The sequence below is a fragment of the Xenopus tropicalis genome, chromosome 2, assembly GCF_000004195.4.
Source record: "Xenopus tropicalis strain Nigerian chromosome 2, UCB_Xtro_10.0, whole genome shotgun sequence".
Lineage (NCBI taxonomy): Eukaryota > Metazoa > Chordata > Amphibia > Anura > Pipidae > Xenopus > Xenopus tropicalis.
The window spans coordinates 130237051-130260922 of record NC_030678.2 but is presented as its reverse complement, the minus strand read 5'-3'; the positions used below and the strand labels follow the sequence as shown (position 1 = coordinate 130260922).

At 35.9% G+C, this 23872-nt stretch overlaps 1 protein-coding gene across 5 annotated transcripts in view; it reads right to left on the bottom strand.

The window, feature by feature from the left end:
• Window positions 1-4003: 4003 nt before the first annotated feature.
• diaph3 (diaphanous related formin 3) overlaps window positions 4004-23872 on the bottom strand; it is a 261365-nt gene continuing 241496 nt past the window's right edge. For 4 of the 5 annotated variants that reach the window (XM_031897113.1, XM_031897114.1, XM_031897115.1 and 1 more), the window contains one exon: window positions 4004-5898. In XM_031897113.1, coding sequence (XP_031752973.1) covers window positions 5642-5898 — 257 coding nt within the window. In that variant the 3' untranslated portion in view covers window positions 4004-5641. The remainder of the gene's footprint in view (window positions 5899-23872) is intronic. The other variant, XM_031897116.1, reaches the window with a different exon arrangement.

Here is a 23872-nt window from a genome sequence, read left to right as displayed (position 1 = left end):
AGACCAAATTTTCTTGTATTTCTTTACTCTGCTTTATTTTAGAGTTATTAACTCTTTTCTTATTTCTTCTACGGTATTTGCTTATTCCCATTTTGTTGGGGGGATGGATCTTTCCATTTGTTAGGGATGAGTGCTCTAGCTGCTTGCAACATATGTAGTACTAATGCATCTCTAATTACTGAGTGATTTTGTCTGCCTAAGCTAAACCGAACTTCTTCTAAACAATTCTCAGTAAAACAGGTTTTATTTCTTCTATTATAGAGAAAATTTCCTACTAGTAGGGAAACAATTTTACTACATTTATACCATTTATGTGTGTACTACCCTTCAGTTTTGTTATATCTCCAACAAACATTCTTGGCCCCTTCATCTAAACTGTGTAAAAATTACAGGGTATGATACCGTCTCATTATTGTTTGAAATTCATTTATTGCGTTTTACTTACCCTCAAACCTTTATGCACATTTTGCATTACTCTAGACCAGGGATCCCCAACCTTTCTTGCTCGTGAGCCACAGTCAAATGTAAAAAGACTTGGAGAGCAACACAAGCACCATAAAAGTTCATGGAGGTGCCAAATAAGGGCTGTGATTGGCTATTAGGTAGCATCTATGCACACTATCAGCTTACAGGGGGCTTTATTTGGTAGTAAATCTTGTTTTTATCCAACCAAAACTTGCCACTAAGTCAGGAATTCAAAAATAACTACCTGGTTTGGGGGCACTGAGAGCAACATCCAAGGGGTTGGTGAGCAACATGTTGCCCCCGAGCCACTGGTTGGGGATCACTGCTCTAGACCATTTTTCTTGTGGTAAATATTTACCTCATTTTGCCATTTCGTCCTAAAATGTTTTTTTTTCTGATTCCACTGGATGTAGAATATTTTTGATAAAATTGAGCAGTCTGAGATAGGCCTATCTATTCCTATGTTTTGCAAAATGAATAGACTTGTAAGTAGTTCCATTGGTTTCAGGGGTGTGGGTCCCATTTGTCCTGAACTTTAAATAGGTAAATTGATCTCCTTTTGGATATAAAATCTTTTTTACCTGGTTTATCTTCCTTCTAGTAGACCCATCTATATAAGGCCTTTCTCACAACCTAGGAGGTAACCCTGAGTTACCTAATAATTATAGTTCAGGTGAAGAAAATTAGGATATTTTCTGCAGTTGTTCCCATACAGCTAAATCAGCCCCACTGTAGGGTGTTTTTGAACCTGCAGTGAAATGAATTCATTATATTTATATTGATTAAATTGCATTCTGCACCATATTGTTCTACACCTTTCCATGGTTTAAAGTGATGGTCATGTTTCCAATCCATAGTCTATGAAGATAAGATGCTAAGTAGAACCTTTCTGGACATAGTTAAGTTGAGCCCTCCTTCAGGTTTTTCTTAATAAATATTTCATATTTAAAGTTGCAACTTTTTATTGGCCCACATAAATCTGAAGATCAATGACTTAAAGTGTTTAGATATTTTAATCCATATATAAGTACAGTAATGGTAGCAATAGCAATATTTGTGTTATAGATGTAATTAGAGTCTCTATAACTAGTATAAACAAAATTGGAGAATGGGGGTGTCCAGGTTTGGTCACATGCACCTGAGATAGGCAAAGTGATGCTGCCACTTCAAGTGCCCCTTTGTGCTCTTTGCAATAGTAGAGCCAAAATTCCAGTTTGAAAAATACAACTTCTGCTCTTAAAGTTACCAGGAGCAATTCTTTGCCGCAAGTTTCCCAACTTGCCTCTTGGCTGGAACGCCCCTGTAAAAGGGTATATTTATATTTTCTCTCTTCCTATCACAGCCAGTTTGTTCTAGATAAATAGAAATGTTTTTAAATCTGTCCATATGAATAACTTTAGCATAGAGTTTTTTTTTTTGTCCAAATTTTTCCATGATATGGTTCTGTAATATCTACATTGTGAAGGGTCTTTATCAGATTCAGTACTGTAATTTGAGCTTCCTGAGCCTGACAGTAGATGTATTTCTGACCTGATATAGAGTTAAAATGTTTGAGTAGTCGAATAATTCATTATTGTAGGAATTCTTTATAATATCCTGCACTAAAGCCATCTGGCCCTGGACTATTATTAGATGGAACATTATTTATAGCTGAATGTAGTTCTTACATTGTATAAGTGTTTTCTAATAAGTCTCTTACTTCTACTCAGATTTTGGTGAGTTTCAACGTTTGGCTTCCATGAATGATTCTGTTTTTAATTGTAAAGAGAATGGTACAATTCCTGGAAACGTTTTCCAATAGATGGATATGTGGTGTGGATAAGATTGTGTTTGTGTGTCTCTAATTTTTAAGATGTTTTGATTATTCCAGATCACCTATTGGACAGTTTATTACTCTACTCATAATAATCACATTTGCATTGTAAATAAGCTGATTCAGAAAAAGTATCTAGAAGATCTTTCGGTTGGAGTCTTTTAGCATATGAACCTATGATATGAATTTACCTCTCATCACTAATATTTGTGTTTCCCACACTGATCTATACCAGGTAAGTAATAAGTCTGTATTGTTTCAGAACAATTCAATTTCTAGTTTTTTATGATGTAACAATTTTTCATTAAATTTCCATCAAATGTTGGCTTCATAGTGTTTGGGACCTCAAAGTCATCTACATACGTTTTAATATTTAAAAATTACCAACATGCCCTTTGCAATCTCTGTACAGTAATAGTTGGTGCCTATAACAGGTTGCAGACCCTGTAATAGACTGCAGGCAATTACAAATATGTACAAAGGTTATCCCGGTAGATTACAATCATATTCAGTCTCATAGTTTAATCACAGTGGGGGGCATTTATAAAGTTTGTGGAGCACATATATTTTTCACAAATGGTTGTTTGCGCATGTTTTCCCCTAAACGCTGACAAAAAAGGAAAAAGAATGTATTTCATTGATGTAATAGTTAGCTATATGCAGGTTTAGTCAGCAGCTGGCTGAGGCACTTTCTCTTTTGGTAGCAGCAAGACCATGTGGCCAATTCTACTGGGGAGGTTGGTACTTTAGGCTAGTTAGTGATAGCAGAGGTATGTGAGTTCAAGGAGCAATAGGCAGTGAGGGCTAGAGAAAAAGCACAGCCTGTTGCCCCGACGAGGAGTTCTTAGAGAGAGGTAGAGCTTGAGGAGAAGTGTGCGCCAGGTAGGGAATTCAGTGTTTAGGTGTAGGTTATAGGATAGTCTTTAGGTGAAGCTTGGGCACTGTACATACGGTCACTGCAGAGGAAGAGGTAAAGTGAGCAGGGGGGCCCTGGAACAGCTAACAGCACTATAATCTTTGTACAGTGAAATAACTGATTTCCAATTGTTTGGTGATCTTTTTAAATCACTTCAGAGACTCTCTAAAGGCTTCAGAGCGCTCTTTCAATCTAGTCATGGTGATACCACACACTCCAACAACAAAGAGCAAACCAAATTAATAGTCTAAGGTTTAAATAACACGTAAAGTCTACGTTTTTCTCCTGGCTGGTGCCCCTGTCAGCAGAAAACTGCACCGACCCATGGAAAAACACTCTGAGGGCTGCATTGACATCTCCTTACCTTAAGTTCTTCATTCTTGTGGTGACTGCATGAACATGGGCTAACAGGAATTTGCATGAAATGCAAAGAAAGATCTAATATCAGTATGTGGTCATGGGCTGTGCTTACTTCCATCGCTGTATATCTACCAATCTATTAGAAGCAACTAAATGTATATGTAAAAGATTCCGTTACAGCAATACACCATGGGCGAGGACTCTGAAGGAAAGTGTATACTGAAAAGCATCTTGTTGCAAAAAGTGTTTCCCAGTGATTACACTGCTTCCATTTCTTTAGGCTGCTATGTCTATTGTGATAAAAGAGCTCAAACCTTATAAAAATATGTTGTGCATAACAATAAAACGTTTTAGTATTATAGAGGAAACTTAGAAAATATCGTTTTTAGCCTTTATAGTGTCAACATTTTCAGCACTGCAGAAAATGTTTGTGTTTTAGAAAAATAATGTAAAACAGCATGACTTTTTTATTTACAGTGATAGCGGGAAGGCATCATTATAGCGTAAGGATAAAGCACACTGAATATTTGCTTATACTCTGAAACACAATGTAAATGAAGGAATATACAGTACAGTGCAAATCAGTATTAGTTCATTTCACTGGTAGTTAAAAAGAAATTCTACTTTTTTTTTTTGGTTATTTCAGGATAACTAAGGATATCTATGTAAGATAAAGCTTTTAAATGGCTAATAATACCTTTCCCTCTAAAAGGCTATTAAACAAATGAGAGACATGCAGTAAAGTGTTTGATTTCTATAAACATTACGGAAATCTAATGCTTTGTAAATAGTCAGGCATGCTGTCAAAATTCTAAATTAGATTTATTAACTTTGCATAGCAAATCAGAAGGCCTCACATGCAATGAAATAATAAACATTTCCAGTGAATATCATATATAAATATTTTATAATATATAGAATACTTTCAGCTGTGTACAGTAACAAAGGCCAATAACCATAAAGAGACATGAATAACGATAGAGCAAGCGCTTATGAATGAGACCCAGGCTATGGACTTTGCACTGAGATAGTTATAGATATCCAAATGAGAGGTATTTCAAAAATGATCTTTTCATCCTACGTAGTGTTGCTTCCATTCAGAGACCTTTAGTATGCAAATCCATACATATTTATGGGCAGTGTGGAAACACATTTCTTTGCATAGAAATGGGCAGGTGAAATGCAGAAGGGTAGTGCTTCAAAATACATGTGGAATGTGAGTGACTCTAAGTCACATGACTAAAACCAATAAATGAACATTTATAACAAGGAGCCCCAGGGATGTATATATAATACTTTTATAAAGATGTAGTTCCACAAACATTTCCTCAGAGCTTTTCATGTGCAACATTAATGCCAATATATGTGGCTTTAGTTCTCACCCAAGACAGGTGGCACAAGTATTGCTCGACTGCTCCAAAAACTTGGGGTTGCTAGTTCCTAATGTCTACAAGCAGAAGTGCCATGGCTAATCCTTAATCGTCTGCTACTAGAGATGCTCCCAATTGCAGGTAATGGAAAGTACTGATAGGCCATTCCAGAACTTTTGTATTACTGTGTGCCCTTGCCATAGCCCTGAATAAGTGATTGCAGCGTGACATATTATGGCTGAAAGAAAAATCATTTGCTGATGAGACTACTCCCTCCTTGGGGCAAGTACTGCACACTGTTGAACCTATTTAATGTACAGGAACTACAGCTGGCAGCTCGGATTCCCACTGCACTGGGCGATATACAGGTATGCATAGCTATATCTGCAAAGGAATTAAAGGAATCACTAGTGTAGCCTTAATATTCTTATTTTTTGTTATGTGTTAAGTTCTTGGAGTATATTGCAAAACCTTTACCGGTGACATTGCAGGCTAAAACCTCGTGATGTACCTGTTATGCTTAAACACAACAAAAACATAGAAATACATCTTACATTCATAGCCATTTAGCAGACTAAATAGGTAGTACAACAAGAAATCCCCTTTCAATCTACGAGCATCCTAAGAACTGTGCAATACAACATTTGCATATAAGACAAGATGTAGTTGGCTTTGCCATCAAATGTTGGTGGCAATTATTATATTTGCAGTGTATTTTTAGAGAGCGCGCAGCCGTGCCAGGAGAGCTTCAACTTCAGGAATAGACTCGGCTTTGGCTGCAGAGCCATGACCTGGTGCCTTCTCTCTGTTGATTTCTGCATTACAAGCCTCTTTTCTACTAATAACCTTGCTTCCTTTGGAAGAAGAATGAGTTTCCATCTCATAATTGAGTTCCTTAGCAACTGGAGCCCTTGTTGAGTTAGAATGGATATTTGGTCGCGAGCGTGACCTCTCAAATTGAGGTTTTTGGTTTTCTGTGGAAATAAAGGGGAAAAAATGTTGAATTATTACTTTAAAAAGAGAATGTAACATTTGCAGAATATTTAAACAGTACAGACAGACGAAAATGTGTTAATTTAAACTCCGTTGGAAGAATAGGAGGAAAGCAGGAAATGTTTTAAGGGCAGCAGCATACAAAGCAACACTGAAGGAAAAAATATAGGTATTAAAAAGGATGTGATGGTGGAAAAAAGACGGAAAGTAGTTTTTTATAGCAGATGTGGCCCATGAGAGGAGGATATTGATGACAGTACTACATCCTAATCACAGTCATTTGCATTTCCACATAAAATACATTTGATAAACAGAGCAGGTCAGAAGTAAACATGTTTTATTTCCCATGCAGCCATTATAAAGCACGCGCCAGGCTTCTCTGGCTGTAATTCTCAAGGCAAGAAGGATACTTTGCATTTGCAATCAAATGAGTATTACTGGTTAATGTTCCTGGGAGTCTGCTTTCTTAGCTTCTGTAAAGCAATAGTTACCTGCCAATGACCTTAACGTATGTTGGAGTAAGCTACGCCAGCTATCCCCCCACTATTCAAACAAGCAATAATGCTCCCGCTCATACATTCCAACTTTTTTTTTTATCTATTAAACAGGTGTATTTCATATTCATGTAACCTTGAAATGGCTGGAAAACACTTCAGAACTTGATATGACATTTAAAGTTTTTTCATTTAGCCTCTGAAAGATGTTCTATCATCTCAATAGTAATGACTTTGGAGCGCAAGCAGTCACTCATGACAGTGTGTTTTATGTGAGTGTTGAAAAATCCTACTGGAAACAGCTTGTACATTAAAAGGTGGTTGCTGAAGATATTTACTGCATTGTCATTCTCTGACCAGGGGCTCACCGTGATGGATGAGTATTTTACACTGAATCTTGGACAATCTTGACAGTTTTCAGCAGTGTGTTTTCCCTCGTGGCTACTGGGAAATGAAAATCCTCTTTTGATCATAAAGTGACTTAAATTCATGTAATACAGTAAGGATTTACAGTTAAGTAGAATGGATTACTATTATGACAATTCCTAATACCCGTTTCATTTATTAATTTTGCTGTTGGATGGAACATGCTATACTCCGTCAGTTTCAATGTAAAACACTGTTCCCACAGATTGGGTTAGCCTGCTTTAGTGTGAATTAAACAGAAAAATGGTATTTGAGGAAGAGGCATCCTTGGTACCTTAAGCAAATTACAATTGTCTAGACTTTTTGTTTAACTTCCCAACACCCTACAGCTCGCTTTATTCAATACAAACGTATACAATCTAATCACAACCTACTGTACAGGCCAGTGTGCTGGAAATATGTAGCAAGCCCTTTTGTTAGTAGATGCTTCCATTTATTTTCATTAAAGGTCAGTTTTTAATAAATGATGTCTTTGCAAAATAAAGCTGTTGCAGGAGAAAAACTATGTTATTGAAATCCGTTTGTTATATGAACTAGTAATTTAATGTAAAGGTTAAGTCTATTTACACGGGTAGGTGAGGGAACTTATACAGAAATCGTGCATAATTGGATTGTGACTTTTTTCAAAATCTGGTTACAAATATAGCATATAATGCTTCATTAACCTATAATTGAAATACAGATTTAGGATTTGAAACTTTCCTGTAAAGAGGAAATTAACGGAAACCATTGTTTTAGTGAAGAATATAGATTCTCGAAGGGGGCCCATCACATTATTACTACCTGTGCACCTCTGAGATCTATACATAAGGTGAGAAGGCTCTTGTACTAATATAATAAGAAGCAGTTCCTTTATGAGGCGGTTTGCAACTGACTGAAATGTGCAATCCCAATAGGTTGCTGAAAAAATGAACTGCTGCTTATTAGCCATTAAAAAGCCGGGACTGAAGGCTATCTAGGGTCCCCATCACATATAAACCACTGGGATTTACTTTGTAGGTTATACATATATGTACATGTAATACTGTTGTATGGCTTTATATTTTTCACACCATATTAGTTGGGTGCTTATCTTACTCATTCTCCTCTCTGTATATGTAAATGCCAAAAATAAGAAAAAAAAGAATAAAGGAACACAATTACATCATGTTATATTTGGATTCTAAATGCACCTGTATTAAAAATCATAAAGCAAAAAATTTAGGTGGTGTGATGCCATTACAGTTGGTTAAAATTCAGATTTGCCTCCCATTAGAAAACTGGGAAGTCTATAAAAATCTCATCATTTTAACATATAGAAAGCTGCAAGACAGCCTTTAAGGCAGTTTTGAATGAAAAAGAATAGTCAAATACATAAACACATGAAATATGGATATTTTTGCCTCCTATCATCTGGCACCTCATAAACGTATTGATTAAAGTGCTTATGTTTCACAAAGCAGATGAGATCACTGAGATTATTTCAGAGGCAAAAGCTCTTCAGTTCAATACGGGGCTATTGTGCAGGGATGACAAACACCAGAGGAAACTGCAAAATTACTGATTTTATCTCCAACTACTCATATAACAACCTGGAGAACAGTCTGCAAACACATCCTTTAGGCAATATAAAACCATTTAAACATTAAAGATTAATGCACGAGAGAAAGGCACACACACAGGCACAGAATAAAAAGGAACAGCACTTAAATTATAGACGCAGTAATGGCAACAAATCAGCATTCCACCATCAGGACCCAAGAGCTGACAATAATCACACAAATATCCCCTTGTTAATAACACGCATTCATGTGGTCACCTAAAGCACAGACATGCACCAAGTACCAGCAGCCCCTTTATTCACATGACAGGATGGGAGGGGGCTTAGAAATCAAGTATGCAACCTGTTATCTGGAAAACCCCAGGTCCAAAGCATTCTGGATAAGGGATATTTCCGTAATTTGGATCTCCATACCTTAAGTCTACTAAAAATAATCTAAACATTAGACTCGTTTTGGCTCAAATAATTATTCGATTAAAATAGAGTCTATGGCAGACATCCTTCCTGTAATTCAGAGCTTTCTGGATAACGGGTTTCCGGATAATGGATCCTATACCTGTACTGTTATGACACAGTGAACAATTGCCGTTTCACATCATAGTTAACTAGAAAACTGCATACACTGAAATAAATAATTTATTAGCACATGTTCTTATAAATGTACACTGGTTTTGGTTTCTATGGGTGATGCAGGATACCCTCCAAGAGAATGCAAAATTCTATTTTGGACATGAGTAAATCTATGGTGCTATGGTTCCAGAGATTTGGCAAGGGATTTTAGGCTACTAAAAATGTGGAGCTTAAAGAGCCCTAAGTAGCTGCTGAAGGGCACCCTGGTCATAGTGGTGCTTGGGGCTTTAGGTCAAAGGCACACAGGCTGTGGGGCCACAGCTCATAGACTGGTGCTACACCGATAACTTTGTTGTGTTTTATTTCTCCTATCTCTCCAGCTATGCATTTACTAGGTGCACTGAAATCTGAGTGGATGGCAACTATAAAAGAAGCCATGGACGTGACTTGCTGAAACTAAGACAGGGGACCGTTTGCCATCTGTTCATACAAAACAGGGCAATAGGAAATAAACAAAGAACAATCTCAGAAAACTACCTTTTCTACTACTAACCAATAGGCAGACAGAAAAATTCTAATGACTGGTCAATGCTGCCATTGCATAATTTCCTAACAGTCCACATTCTACTGGTACTCAGAGATGCAGCTCTTTCTTCACAGTAACTAATATTACAGCAAACTGATTGAATGCACAGATATGTCCAGTGTCAGACTGGGCTGTCCTGGGCCCACAGTGGCTGCAGCTTTAATAGCTGCCTCTCCCAGCTGCGCTGCGCTGCATACCCTTAACCTCCTTAACTTGCCGCTATGAATAGGCAGGGGAGCAGGTTTAGATCAGTGGTTTTTCCTGGTGTCCTGCTGGCCCAGTCCAACCCAGGATATATGAAATTGCTTTCACTGATAGAGTTTGCTGAGGTATACTTTACAAATAAATAACAGTGTGTTGCCTGATAACTGGTTATAGCTAAAGACAAAGAAACACTAGGACTGAAGAGGTTAACTGAAGCATTAAATGGATTTACACCTGGTACAACAGTGTTTATGGAGTAGTCCAGCTGCATGAAAGCAATTTGACAGCAGTGCTTTCCTAAAATGTTCACTCCTATATATATATATATATATATATATATATATATATATATATATATATATAGATATAGATATGTATATGGATTGTACAGTTGTTTCCTGAAACATCTTATTTCTCTTTGCAGGTAGCGTATATAATACACAGGGGAGCACCAAACAAACGGAGGCTATATAAGCACAGCTGGTGAAAGTGCAATCCGTACTCTGAAAGAGCTTGGAAATACAACAGCAGGATACCAGCGAACGGTTAGTGGGGAAGTGGTTAGAGGGAAATCTGTCAATGTTTGAAGAAAACAGTTTGACAGTGTGTTTCAAAAACCGAATAAACCAATTGAATGCCCTGGGAAAGCTCAACGGGGCATTTTTTTAATTTGTTCTTCAGGAAAATGGAGTACTTGAATGAGTGTGTGATGTTAGGAAACAGTATATCCAGAATGCAGTTTGGTCACAGAAACTTGGTATTTTAAATGCGGAGTTGATTGTTTGAGGTGTCTTTCTTCACCTTAAACACACTTAGGGGACAATGCTGTATATACCCAAACAGAGACTTTTGGTTTTATAATAGGCAGTATTTAGAAGTATTCTTTCAGTTAGTCCCGAGAGACACAAAGCAGCTCAGTATTCTGTTGCCACTACCAATAAACTTTGTAAGAGTTTCATTTGAAACATCTTTATCTAATATTAATCTTCCAGTGCTTTCTAGTTATCCTCCAACAGTTCCTGCTTTCCAATACCAATTGTGCAAATAAAAGTAGTGGCAGAAGCACTCTTTTTCATATGCCTTCTTCATGTTTAAGGACTATGGATTTACTGGTTAGAGAAAATTTAAATCAATGGCTGTACCAAATCCACTTGTATTAGCTATTTATTATAGTTACAGAAACACAACATACAGTACCAGAAGGCAGAGTCAGCACAACCTGGCTCAATAACAAAACTTTCTCAAATGTAAATCATGATGAAAAGATGCAAGTGTTATATAAATATATGAAGGCCATACAAGGGAATGGGTGGAGTAGTACAGGGGACAATTAAATAACGTGGAAAGAAAATTTTCAGCAAGGACTGGAAAATGTTAGGAGCTATAAAAAGCTGTGTTTTTGGGAGATGAGTAACATATCTATGCTAACATTTGACTGTAACCATATACAATATATACATACATATCATATAATCTATATACAAAATACGTAATAGATCTAATGCTTCAGTTTGTTCTGTGTGTTGATCAGTAAAACAGTCCCAACTTGCCATTTCAGCAAGTCAGTAATGCTCCAGATACAGGTATAGAAGTGACTGCATTCTCCGACCTGCAGTGAGAGTCCTTGAATATCTTATATGGATTCTCCTCGAAGAGAACTAAGCATTAGGGACACAACTGTTATTGCTGTTGTTAAACCCCAGCTTTACACCTTATTATTAATTTTCGAGTTTGTTTTTCTTAAACTGATAAACTTGCATACTGAATAGTCGGTTATTTATTAATAAGGAAAACCTGTTCAAATTAAAATTTTGAATATCTCAAGTTCGCTAGCTCTAAAAACTGGAAAAATTAAAATTTGAGAATGTGGCTTGACTTTGCCTAGGACAACTCCCATTGACTTCAATAAAAACTCGCAAGCTTTTAGATGGCAGATTTTTACATTTGAGATTTTGTTTTTTCGCAATTAATAAACACCAGAAATCCAAGTTTTCAAACCATAATTCAAATTTTTTAAGCGCAAAATACTTGAATCGAGAAAAAAAATCAAACTTGACTACTGATAAATAACCCCCTAAGTGTACAAAAGTGAGATACCTTTATTTTCTAAACAAATGTGCAAACAAATTGCATTTAGGACTCATGACCTATAATGTCAGCACAATAACAATCTGACTATTGGGAACAATTTCAAATGTGGGATTCTAATTGATATGCACAAACCGTGTACATTATGCATTCCTACAAAATAAGTAGGAGAGAGATGTGTGCTGGGTTGCTATGGATACAAGAGAAAAAAAAAACCGTAACAATGGACCCCATAAATCAAGGTACTACAAGAACAATTATACCATGAACTGTCACATCTCAAAATGCAATGACCTGACCATAATCACACATTATGAAACTACTAAGGCAGTAATTACCAATACAATATGCACTGTGATGGGACTCCATTCTTTAGCGTCTATGGGTAGCGGTTACTCAATTTTTAAGATTCAGATGGCTGCACTGAGATTAAAGGCTTACTGTAGTTAAGATGAGTAACATAAAATAAATTATATTAATATACTCATTAAGTGCTCGTCATTTTATGGCGAAAACTCTGTGCAGGAAAAGTGTCCTTGGCTCTACCCATAGCATCTCTGACCATATCTACTTACCAAGAACAACACTAACATCTCCTTACTACTTGTTTTAATAAAATCATTTATTCAAGAGCCTTTTACCACAGATGGAAAGAAATTCACGCTTGCTATTAGCTAACTGAAAACTCTTTGAATGCCTATGCATGCAGGAATTGATATTTTAGCAATACCCATGATGCCAAAAGGTTAGCCAATACAAATGTAACTTGTGTAGTCTCTATAGTTCAACAAAGAATGTACAATTTTATTATTGTCATAGTTCTGTACATCAAGTTACATTGCATGGAAGCATTGCAAGAATTAAAGAAAAACTATACCTCCAGAATAAATACTTAATGGTCACCTATTGCCTCCATATTGGTTCACCCCACTGGAGTTGCAGGCCAATAGAGCTAATAGAAAAAAATAACTCCTGAACCCATGTAGTATGTAGTTATCTTATACCTAGATTAAACAACTCATCCTATTCCACAGTCAGTCTTTTTGCACTTTATAGCTGCGATTACATATGAATTAAACAATACCCTTCAATAAAGGTAAAAGTAGTGTGAAGCCATACAGTTATCAGAGTCCCAATACCTATTTATCTATAACCAATTTATTTCACTGCTCTATCCATCATGCAGTTCCCCAAGTCTACACACACTGGGGTATACCTGCTTTGAATCCTAACACAGAGCCTGATGCTCTAGATGAATATTCACTGCGCACTGAAAGCACTCACTACGTTCCAACAAAAAAGTGCCAGTCCTTTAGATCATCTGGCCCCTAATTTAATGAGAACAACTGATGGAGCCTGCCTAAATGCCTACTGTGAGCTCTCCCAGTAGCTGACCCTAATGCATGCCATGCTGTGCTGATATCACTTAATGCTGCTCAGCCCTATCCCATTATCACCAGCCTGTCTCTAGATGTGTGTTATAAATAATCAGTGCTAAGCAGACATGCTACAGGCACAAACATTAGCAGTACTTTAGCCTACTGTAGATTCCTTCTGTCTCCCTGTGTAACATGATAAACTCTTACAGGGGTAAAACAAGTCACCTCTAGATAAACAGAAAAATAAACTATCAGTTAAAGAGCAGAAAAAGCTAGGGCAGCTGTCATTGTGTGTCACAAATCAGAAAAACTTGCTTTTTACAATTTACAGGACAACAGAACCATAAAATTGGGTGCAAATCAGTAACAGAAAAAGAAATAAATAGGTAATAAAACGTCTTCTGTGGCATAAAATAACTTGTACTACAGCCTGAAAATCAAACCTGCTTTATAATGTATGTACAGCGACCCAATGAAGGAAAGCTTTCCACCCCCACCACCCTGAATTGTGACTGGCCTACCTCCTGTGCTGGTGGCCTTGTGCTTGTACAGAATGGTATCTAGTGGTTAACGTTCTTCTGCATATATACAGCACAAACATTTGACATCAACCCATAGAAAGGATGCTGAGAAGGTGATCAGAGACTTTGGTAGACCAGACATTTTTGCTCTACTGTGTAAACCATAAGTCTCCTTAGAGTGTGCTACATACGTACTCCCCCCTTGCATGGATTAGCAGATAATAATGGAAGCTCATTAAGGGGACATTTAGTAGCAGTGACGTAATAAAAAATCACTACTGTATGACAAGAACCACATACTTTATTTCTATTATTAAGTATATTATTATTATGTAACAAATCTGCAAGCAACATGTCCACTTAGAAAAAAAAGTTTAAAAACAAGTTATTTTTGTAATGTTTCAATAATAAAGTCTGATTTGCAGATTTCATAAATGCACAGATAAGCAAAACTTACATGTAGCAATTTAGACACAAAAACTCATGGAATACATTTTTCTACACAATCAACAAAAAGCTAAACCCACCACCAGTAAGGGCTAGAAAGTACCAGAATCCTGCTGAGGAAACGCCAAGTCATCTTGATCTTTTGCTTCTAATAATGAGAAGTCAAAATACGGTGTTCTACAAAAGGGTGGATTCTTACAATGTTGTGGAAATATAAGTATAAGGAAAATCAAAGACAGCAATGCTAGAAGTAGAACCTTATTTTCAAAATTTCAAAGCAAATATCACGCCAAAAATAAAAGATATCATAGTAATTCTAAACAAATAAAATAAACAAGTTATACCATGCATGTGTTTGTTATTCAAATGGCATCAAAGGTTTCCATTTGGGAATAAAGTATTGCAATATCTTTGTTATGAATATTTATGAAACAGTAGAGTCTTAAAAATATCTCCTTTTGGCAACATGCAGGTTGGAATCTGATGTGTCATGAATGCTGACATCTATTAATTTTAATTGCCTCTGCTTTCTTCTGTTATATCCATGTCATTGTGCCACATTTTGCGCTTACTTGCTAATGCTATTTTGGGGGAAAGAGAAGCTGAATGTAGTGCCAGATTCCTTATTCCATGTCATATGCACACTGGTGAGATAAGGGCTTCTCAAACTACCGTCTTTAAAGGCAAGTCGAACTTTTCCCTCATTCACTTCTCTCCAGTTCAGGATGCCAATTTAGGAATATTTTTCAAGTCTTCAAGTCTTAGAGCCCGTTAATAATAAGGATAATAATCAGAACTGCAATTGGCCTATCTGCAATCACAGTTGAATAATATATGTATATTATTACTGTAACAAAGCATGCAGAAGAGGGAAGCATTTACTGCCCCCACTAAATGGGTCAGTTGATGCCGAGTATTGTTGGGTGCTCCAGCTAAAGTTAGTACAAAGTTAGTACAACGCCACCTTTGTATTTTTTTGTGTACTGTTTAGAAAAGTGCAGTGAAAGTGTTGGAAAAAGGTCAGTTATATCTGGAAAACATACTTTTAATTCTGCATTTGAATAGGGCTGTGCGTGTATTATTACCTGTGTGTCAGTGGCTCCTTCTTTTTGATATAAAAATCAGCAGTACTCCCTTGATTCCTGGTTTGAGATTTTAGTCATGTGTAAAGCAGAGAGCTCTAGTCACAGAGCCTGCCTGCAATCCATGTTAACATTATTGTAGGACTTAAAGCTCCGGCACAAGCAATGATGTCATGTCTACTTTTTAGATCTTCCTAATATCAGTGGGAACTACTGAATATCCTGGCGTTTTGATTTGTATTCAAGGCAAAGTGCCTCTGTACCTTAATTGTTAAGCTGACATAGTAACTAGGAAAAGAAGAGCTTTAAAAACTGATGCAGACATACAGGACAATATTAACTGAAGTAATTGTACTGTAAACGTCTCTGTATTATCCACACATTGCTTTAACATCCATTCCTTCATGGTTCCACAGCTCGACATGCATGGAAAAATCCTTGCTAAACATGTGGATCTTTGCCTGATTTGACTACCCAAGTGGTTGTTGAAATTAAAGAAATCTGAAGATTTTGTATTTATAATACCTGATTCAGATATTTTAAAGTCAGGTACTATTATCCTACGGGGCTTAAAATCTCCAAGGCTGACAACTTTAAGAGAGCATGGGATACAAGAGTAACTTGTAGAGGCAACCTTTGGCACCATCTGCGAGGTAACTGAATTTAGTGCTATGGGTGTGTGGGTTGGGGTGTGTGTGATTTTCAGGGGCCTGGGAGTTCTTGCAGTGTGAAAAAATACAGTTGTTCTCAGCATGTTCTTTAAAGAACTGCAGCAAAGGTTATAGCATTATTATTTTACTCTTATGTCAACAAAAATTCCTATATAAACACAATCATGATTATCATGACTGGCCAATCACATTAAACAAACAAACTATTATATAAGGATATCTAAATTGCAAGTGGGTGGAAGAAATACAGGTCAACAAGATATCATATTAAAAATGTACTTTCCCCATGCATTTCTGATAAAATACAACATGTTGTTAACTGCTGCTAGAAGTGTAAGATGATAGATATTATTGATAGATTGAACATTCTGACACATAGATTAGAATTATCCCTTGCATTACAGCAAAGAAGAACTCAATCTTAAAGATGTGAGTCTTAAAAACCTCTATTGTTAGAACACCAACCTGTAATTAGGAAATGCATGAGTAAGGGTTTAACCATCTAAAGCAGTGCAATCTGACCAAAAATAAACTCTGCCCAGTCTTTAACCTCCATTACACCCATTTGTATACACCATGTTTACACTGCCAAGTAGTTGTCTGCAATAATTATTAAGGTGTTAGAATAAGGCCTCAATCACACTATAGATATTTATGCATCTGTGCTGAATTAGTCAAGCTAAAAATGTGAAATGCTTGGTCACATCCAATTAGGTAAGATTTTGATATGACTTAGTTGGATACGACTTTCTAAGAAACATAAATATTTAACTGCTCGGTGCGAGTCACATCCAGTTAATATCATTGAAATCAGATGTGGGATGCTATTGTCCATTCAAATCGCTCTGGTCGGAACACAGTTCTTACGTGCTGGAACTCCTAACTCTGGCCGACAAGTCACGCGTGCTCACATGGTGTGACCTGACGTCTCCTATTCCAGTGGTCAGAAGTTTGACAGAAACTGATCTAAATTTCACAGATGTGGTTAAGGTCCAAAGCATTAATATCAGCAAAGGAAAGGTGGAAGATAATTCCATCACTTAAATCTCATTCGAAAGACTGAATAAATATGCATTAATATATTTTTCCATTGCATTATACCTGAAGGATACAAATATGTTAAGGTGCATTATGCTTTCGCTGAATTAAATATTAATAATGAAGGATTTAATGTATTCTGCTATAATTCTTTAAACTGTAATTTTTTAAATTAAAAATATATATTAATAACTTTCCATCTGAGCAGCTCACACACATAAGAACATTTACTAGCGTAGAAAAGCAGAGACTGAATACATTCTGAATTCTGGTACAAATCTGAAGACAAATCACTGTCTGACTTTCTATGACTCCAATGGGAACAATTTAGCATGGTTCTCAAATCAATAGAGTGCTAATGGATTGCAAAGGCTGGCCTACATCACCTACTTTATCAAACAGAATGCTCTTCTGATATTTAAAAATGAGAAATCTGTAAAACAAAGCTAAGCACACAATGTGCTGGTAAATTACTTATGTCAAAATACTTCAGATATATGAAGCTATAGTGTCATTTCTATGTTCTCAGCAATGTTTTAGGAGAGTACATCTAAACTGAAGTATATAATATACAGACAGAGAGATACTGTAGATAATAAGGCTATTACAAGTAATTGTGGAGTTCATTCTCCATATTATGAGTTTTAGAAAATTTAAGGGACTTCAGGTTGACTACTGACATAAATTTAATACACAATGATCCTCAGTAAAATATATACATATTTGTATCAGTATGTACTGAACTAAGTAAATGACAACCAAAAATGGGTTTTGTCACAGAGGTAATGGTATCCCAGGTGCAGAATTTGTTCCTATTCCAGTAACCAACAGCAACTCATTTAGCATTTACTTATGTGATATCTAAAAGCAAGCATCTGATTGTTCATTGGAACTGTCTATACTGTTAAAAAGAATAAGGAAAAATGTAATAACCAAGGGCTTCATATATATCACAGATACTGTACTTTACATACATGTATATACACACAGTTTCAGATTGTTTCTGCTATACTGAGTGTCTCATACAGATAAGCAATGCTTGAACTACTTAAACAGCTGCAAAATTTTCTGTGGAAATGTAAGGTGTGGTACAGATGTACTATCCTGTATACAGAGTGATACTGAGTGGCCAAGTATGAATAGGAAAAAATAAACTGGGATATCCGATATAATAGTCTGCAAGCACAAAGTACTGTACAGGTATAGGACCCATTATCCAGAATGCTCGGGACCAAGGGTATTCCGGATAAGGGGTCTTTCCATAATTTGGATCTCCATACCTTAAGTCTACTAAAAAATTAATAAAACATTAATTAAACCCAACAGGATTGTTTTGCATCCAATAAAAATTATTTATATCTTAGTTGGGATCAATTACAAGGTTCTGTTTTATTTCTACATAAAAAAAGGGAATCAGTTTTAAAATTCTGAATTATTTGCCTATAATGGAGTCTATGGGAGACGGGCTTTCCGTAATTCGGAGCTTTCTGGATAACGGGTTTCCGGATAAGGGGTCCGATACCTGTACTGACATCTGGACCCATTCTATGGCAAACTTAGTGGCTTCCTCAACTCTGTATTGCATATTGATGAACTGGGGTGCAGAATCATGGGAGTGCCTCTGTGATGCATGCAACATTAACTGATTCTTTTGTTAACTTCCACCAGTTCCAAACTACCTTATCTTATTCAAATTTGGCATGCCAGCATATGTAGCGGATTTCAATAATGAATGACACATGTATTATTTACAATGGAAACACTGCAAGGTAAGTGCACACATCAGAAGCTTCCTCACATATAGACATGTAATGTCTTCAGTCGATAACTGAATCATTCGTGTACAAAGTGGGCAAAGTTTGTTTTTTCACAAAACACACAAAAGTATGCAAAAACTTGGATGCATCACAAATATTACTTTTTATTCTTTAGGCTTAGATTTAGAATTTTTTTTTTCCATGCTGCTATGATATATTACAGATATATACTTCAACCATGCCCTTGATTTTTTGCTGCCTTCCAATTAATTTAACTAAGGTGAAAATATAGAGATCTGCACAAATACTAGGGGGTTACTAAAACTAAATTTTAACATATTTATAAACATGGCTAATCCTTTCCCCAAAATTTAGTAATCTGCTTGAAGCATCTGCTGTACATGTGCCACCTTGGCATATTTTAGGGTAATGGCCCACAGAGAGATTATTTGCCCTGTGATTAAGTCTTGGCTACTACACCCACTGGCAGTAAAGCAAATCACTGGCACAAAGGCATATGCGCATCTTTGTTTTCTAAAGTTGTGCAAAAATTATTATATTGGATAAGCGACAAGTCCAGTAGGGAAAACTTCACACAACTTTGGAAACCAAAGTGAGGCTTGTGCTTTCCCATCGGCGCTTCACTTTATTGGAGGTGGAAAGGCATTTTGGAGAGATTAGTCACCCATGGTAGCTGAGATTAATTGTGGGAAACTAATCTCCCTGTGGGCCATTGCCCTTAAGTGGCAAAATCTCTCCAGTTTACTCAACTTATCCTTTACAATTTAACCATAGCTTATAAAAAACTCTTATCAACTATTGAGTGATAAAGAAAGAGCAGTTGGTCAAATTAACTCTCCTAGTTCCAGAGTGTGGGAGAGGGTTAGCAAAGGTAATAAACCAGTGATCCACTTTTAGTTTTTTTATGAGGCTCATAATAAACACAGGCATATATTGTTCCTTTTAGGATTCACACTTTCTTACTCCCATTGCAAGCCAACTCTACCATTAGTGCTAAAGACCCTTGGCCTGACTTTGCTTACAATAACAAGGGATCCCCCATTATTTCCTCCTGTTTACATCCCTGATCTTAATTTCCTCCTTGAAATAAATGCAGAAAGTGCAGAGAATTTATTACTGATGTTAAGATGGATTTTTTTTTTCCTTTTTAGCATACTAAAAGAAAAATCCCAAAATAATGAAATAAACTATACGGCGGAGCTTCGGAGGTCTAAAAGCAAAGTGATTATGTTAGAAAGGATGATGTTATTGAAACAGCTGCCAACAAATCAGTACATGACAGAAATGATTTGGTTTGGTTTAAAACGTCACACAAAGCTATTTAGATTATTATACAGTGAACATTTATAACGCAAAAAGCAAGCATAAAATGATTTACAGGAACATAAATCAGGATTTTGAAAAGTAAAATATTATTATCAGAGTAGCATTCCTTTCTTTTAGGGGAAAAATATTACAAAAAAACAGGCAGAGATGACAAAAATGCTCAGTTACAAAAACCACAACTTCCAGAAATTAAATTTGCTTTACATTGGGAAATCTGATATGCCCCTCATTGGGCAATGGGTATAGCTATTAGCTAGCATTAAAACAATCAAATGTGCAAGACTAAAGAATATTTAATATTGTATACTAGAGCTTCTATGGTGCTACATATCTACCCTACCCTGCCTATCTAATTCCATTCTACATTCAGCTCTGCAAATATTTCCAGTACTAAGACAGATATAACATATGTTAATAAGCTAACCCACTATGTTTAGTCTCCATTACCTTAAAGAGGTGGTTCACCTTTAAGTTAACTTTAAGTATGTTACAGAACTGCCTGTTCTAAGCAACTTTTCAATTGGTCTTCATTATTTATTTATTATAGTTTTATATCTATTTGTAATATTCTTCTGACTATTTGCAGCTTTCAAATGTGGGTCACTGACCCCTGAGCCAAAAAACTGTTTTATTTTTATTGTTACATTTCATAACTTGTTTTCCTATTCAGGTCATCTCCTATTAATTTACCATCCTCTTATTCAAACTGCTCCCTGGTCGCTAAGGTCATTTGAACCCTTGCAACCAGAAAGCTGCTGAAACTCCAAACTGCAGAGATGTTGAACTAAAGGTGAAATAACTAAGAAACTACAATAAAAAATGAAGACCAATTACAAATTGTCTCAGAATATTACTCTCTACATCATACTACAAGTTAAGTCAAAGGTGGACAACCCCTTTCATATTGTTTCATAATAATTGCTAGCCTTTAGCACACACAGAACCGTTAAGTGCACTTTTTATTTTACCTTAGTAGCATCACCCCATCATTGAGTATCTCTTCTTCATGGGGGACTACCTTCCTTGCCTTCTGAATACAAAATAAAGTACAGGCATAAATACTGGACAATATTGCTATGCAAAATGTCCTACTTCATTCAATATTATCACTGCAGCACTGCTTTGTAAATGTCTCCCATTTCAATCTTCTAAAACAAACCCTTTCTGAGGAAAATGAATGATCTGTCTTCTTTCTGCATCACTGAAAAAAGACTTTCATTTCATATCATAAAAAAATATATTTCAAGATCATTCCCATTAAATCATTTCACAGTTAACAAGATAATGAATAAATATGGAGAACAATATAAATACAAATGCCGCAGGTTTATTGGATGACCTCCTAAGTAAAGTAGGGTCAATATACTTTTAAAAACAAAGAATACTGATTATCCATGTTTTTGCTCTCCAATATGCACGAAATTGCATAACAAGTTTTGACACAGTAATATGTGATCTTTCCAGAACGTACTGCATTAAAAGATTTAACAAGCTGGTATGCTTACAACACATTAACAAGTGGAGTAGAACAACTTATTAAGGAAAAATTAATGACTCAAAAACTTAGACTACCAATTAAAATGATACAGACCAGTAACCTCTTTACTGATCAAATAAGCATGCGTGGAAAAACAGCTTTCTAAAGTATGTGAAAAATAACCAAACATTACATAATAAATATTAATAATATAATCCAATTTCTGCATATTATACTTCATTCTGTCAAGGGAAAAAGGCCGTTCATTTGTAAGGGAACAAATAAAGTTTTCTCTGCATTTGTTAAAAGAGAACTCTAATACTAATACCTGCTATTTAATCTCATACTACAGTTGTGTGTGTATTTAATCTTTCATTAGCAGTATTTTAAAAATAAATTCTGTAACCCTTTCACTGATTTGATGGGTCTCTAGAAAGCTGCCCAGGCTCTTTTCTTGTTAATAAAGAACGGAAGAAAGGAGAAGGGCCCTCAAACAACTTCTGTTGCAAAGAAACAAGAACTAGGAGCACCTCCTCCATTTACCCAACCCACTAGTAGTACTCTGGTGTGAAACAGTGATGTGAAAGGCTTAATTAGACTCACATTTAATTGAATCTTCACATTTTGCAAACCTATATCAATATAATAAAGCAAAACTTTTATTATTATTTAAAAGCCTTTCATGAAGAAATTATTGTATATTTTGCATGCCTTTTAATACTGAGGATTGAGTTTTAGACATACAAAGGGGGAAAATGTGATATCTTGAAAATAGTCATAAAAGACATGAATCTTCTCAATTTATAACTGCTAAGTGGGTGCAACTTTAAACAGAGGTAAAAGAATCTCCAAGTATAGCTAAGGAGAAAGTTTAGCACAGAAATAGCTTAAAGATTTACAGTGCAAAGCGGACAGCCACAAGTGGTGTTCCATAGCAGGAGGTTGTGTATGCACTGATTAGACTGCCAATGTAAACCAAAATACAGAGAAGACACATTAAGAGGCATATTTATTATAGTGTGTAAGCCAACATCACTGGTGAGGTTTCCCATGGCAATCAATCAGATCTTTGCTTTTATTTCTAACTTGTAGGTGACCGTTTAAATCCAATTGTTGATGGGCAACATCACTGGTGATATTGGCTTACACACTTTAATAAACTTGTCTCTTAATAGGAGACAACACATGATGGTCTACAATTAGTCAGAATCTCCTGAGTGCAAACATAAAGAGGCATACAGTTAGTTAGGATTCCCTAACTGGAAACAAATTACAGGTATGGGATCCCTTATCTGGAAACCCATTATCCAAAAGTTCCAAATTATGGAAAGGCCATCTTCCACAGACTCCATTATAAGCAAATAATTCTAATTTTTAAAAATGATTTCCTTTTTCTCTGTAATAATAAAACAGTACCTTGTACTTGATCCCAAATAAGATATAATTAATCCTTATTGGAGGCAAAACAAGCCTAATGGGTTTATTCAATATTTAAATGGTTTTTAACAGACTTTTGGAGATTCAAATTATGGAAAGATCCCTTATCTGGAAAACCCCAGGTCCTGAGCATTCTGAACAACAGGTCCCATACTTGTATTCATGTTTCACTGGAGGAGCTTATATAGTGAGATAAAGTGAAACCTATTCTGTTGTGCTACTTACTCTGCATGATTGAAGCAGCCTTATGCCACTGTAGCAGGAAGCAGTTGCTAGAGAATATGGATTTTCAGTCACTGCACTTTTCCCTAAGAAAGTTTTGTATATCAAAACTGCCAAAAAAAATTCCAAGTGAGGTATTCAAGAAAAATTCTCTGGGCAGATAATGTTGCCCAACTTTGACCAATTTATCTAAAAATTCTAACTGGAATATGGTTTGAATTGTCTGATTATTTTACTGGTGCAAAATAAAACAAACGGATTAAAGTGTGATTATTCTGCCAACTGATAAAAATTTTTAAAAAGGCTTCAATTGACTATTTTGGCTTTCAGTGTTTGATAGCAAACTGGCCGGCGAGCTATTTGGCCAGTGGTTAAATTAATAACCAACCAACCAACAGTGGTGGGAAAATATTAAAACATTTAAGGCATGACCAGAACCAAAGGAACCAGTACAAGCAGTCAAAAAGATTATTTATTTTTGCCTTCTATAAATCTTTTAATTTAATCTAAAAGAAAGGTTTTTTGAAAAAACCTTAGTTTTATTTAAAACTACCAAATAAATAAATATTTTATCTGATTAATTTTCTATATATATATTTTTTAGTGTAAATCACAGAATTTTGCATATTCACTTTTTTATAGTAATGTGTTCACCTATGGCTTTGAAAT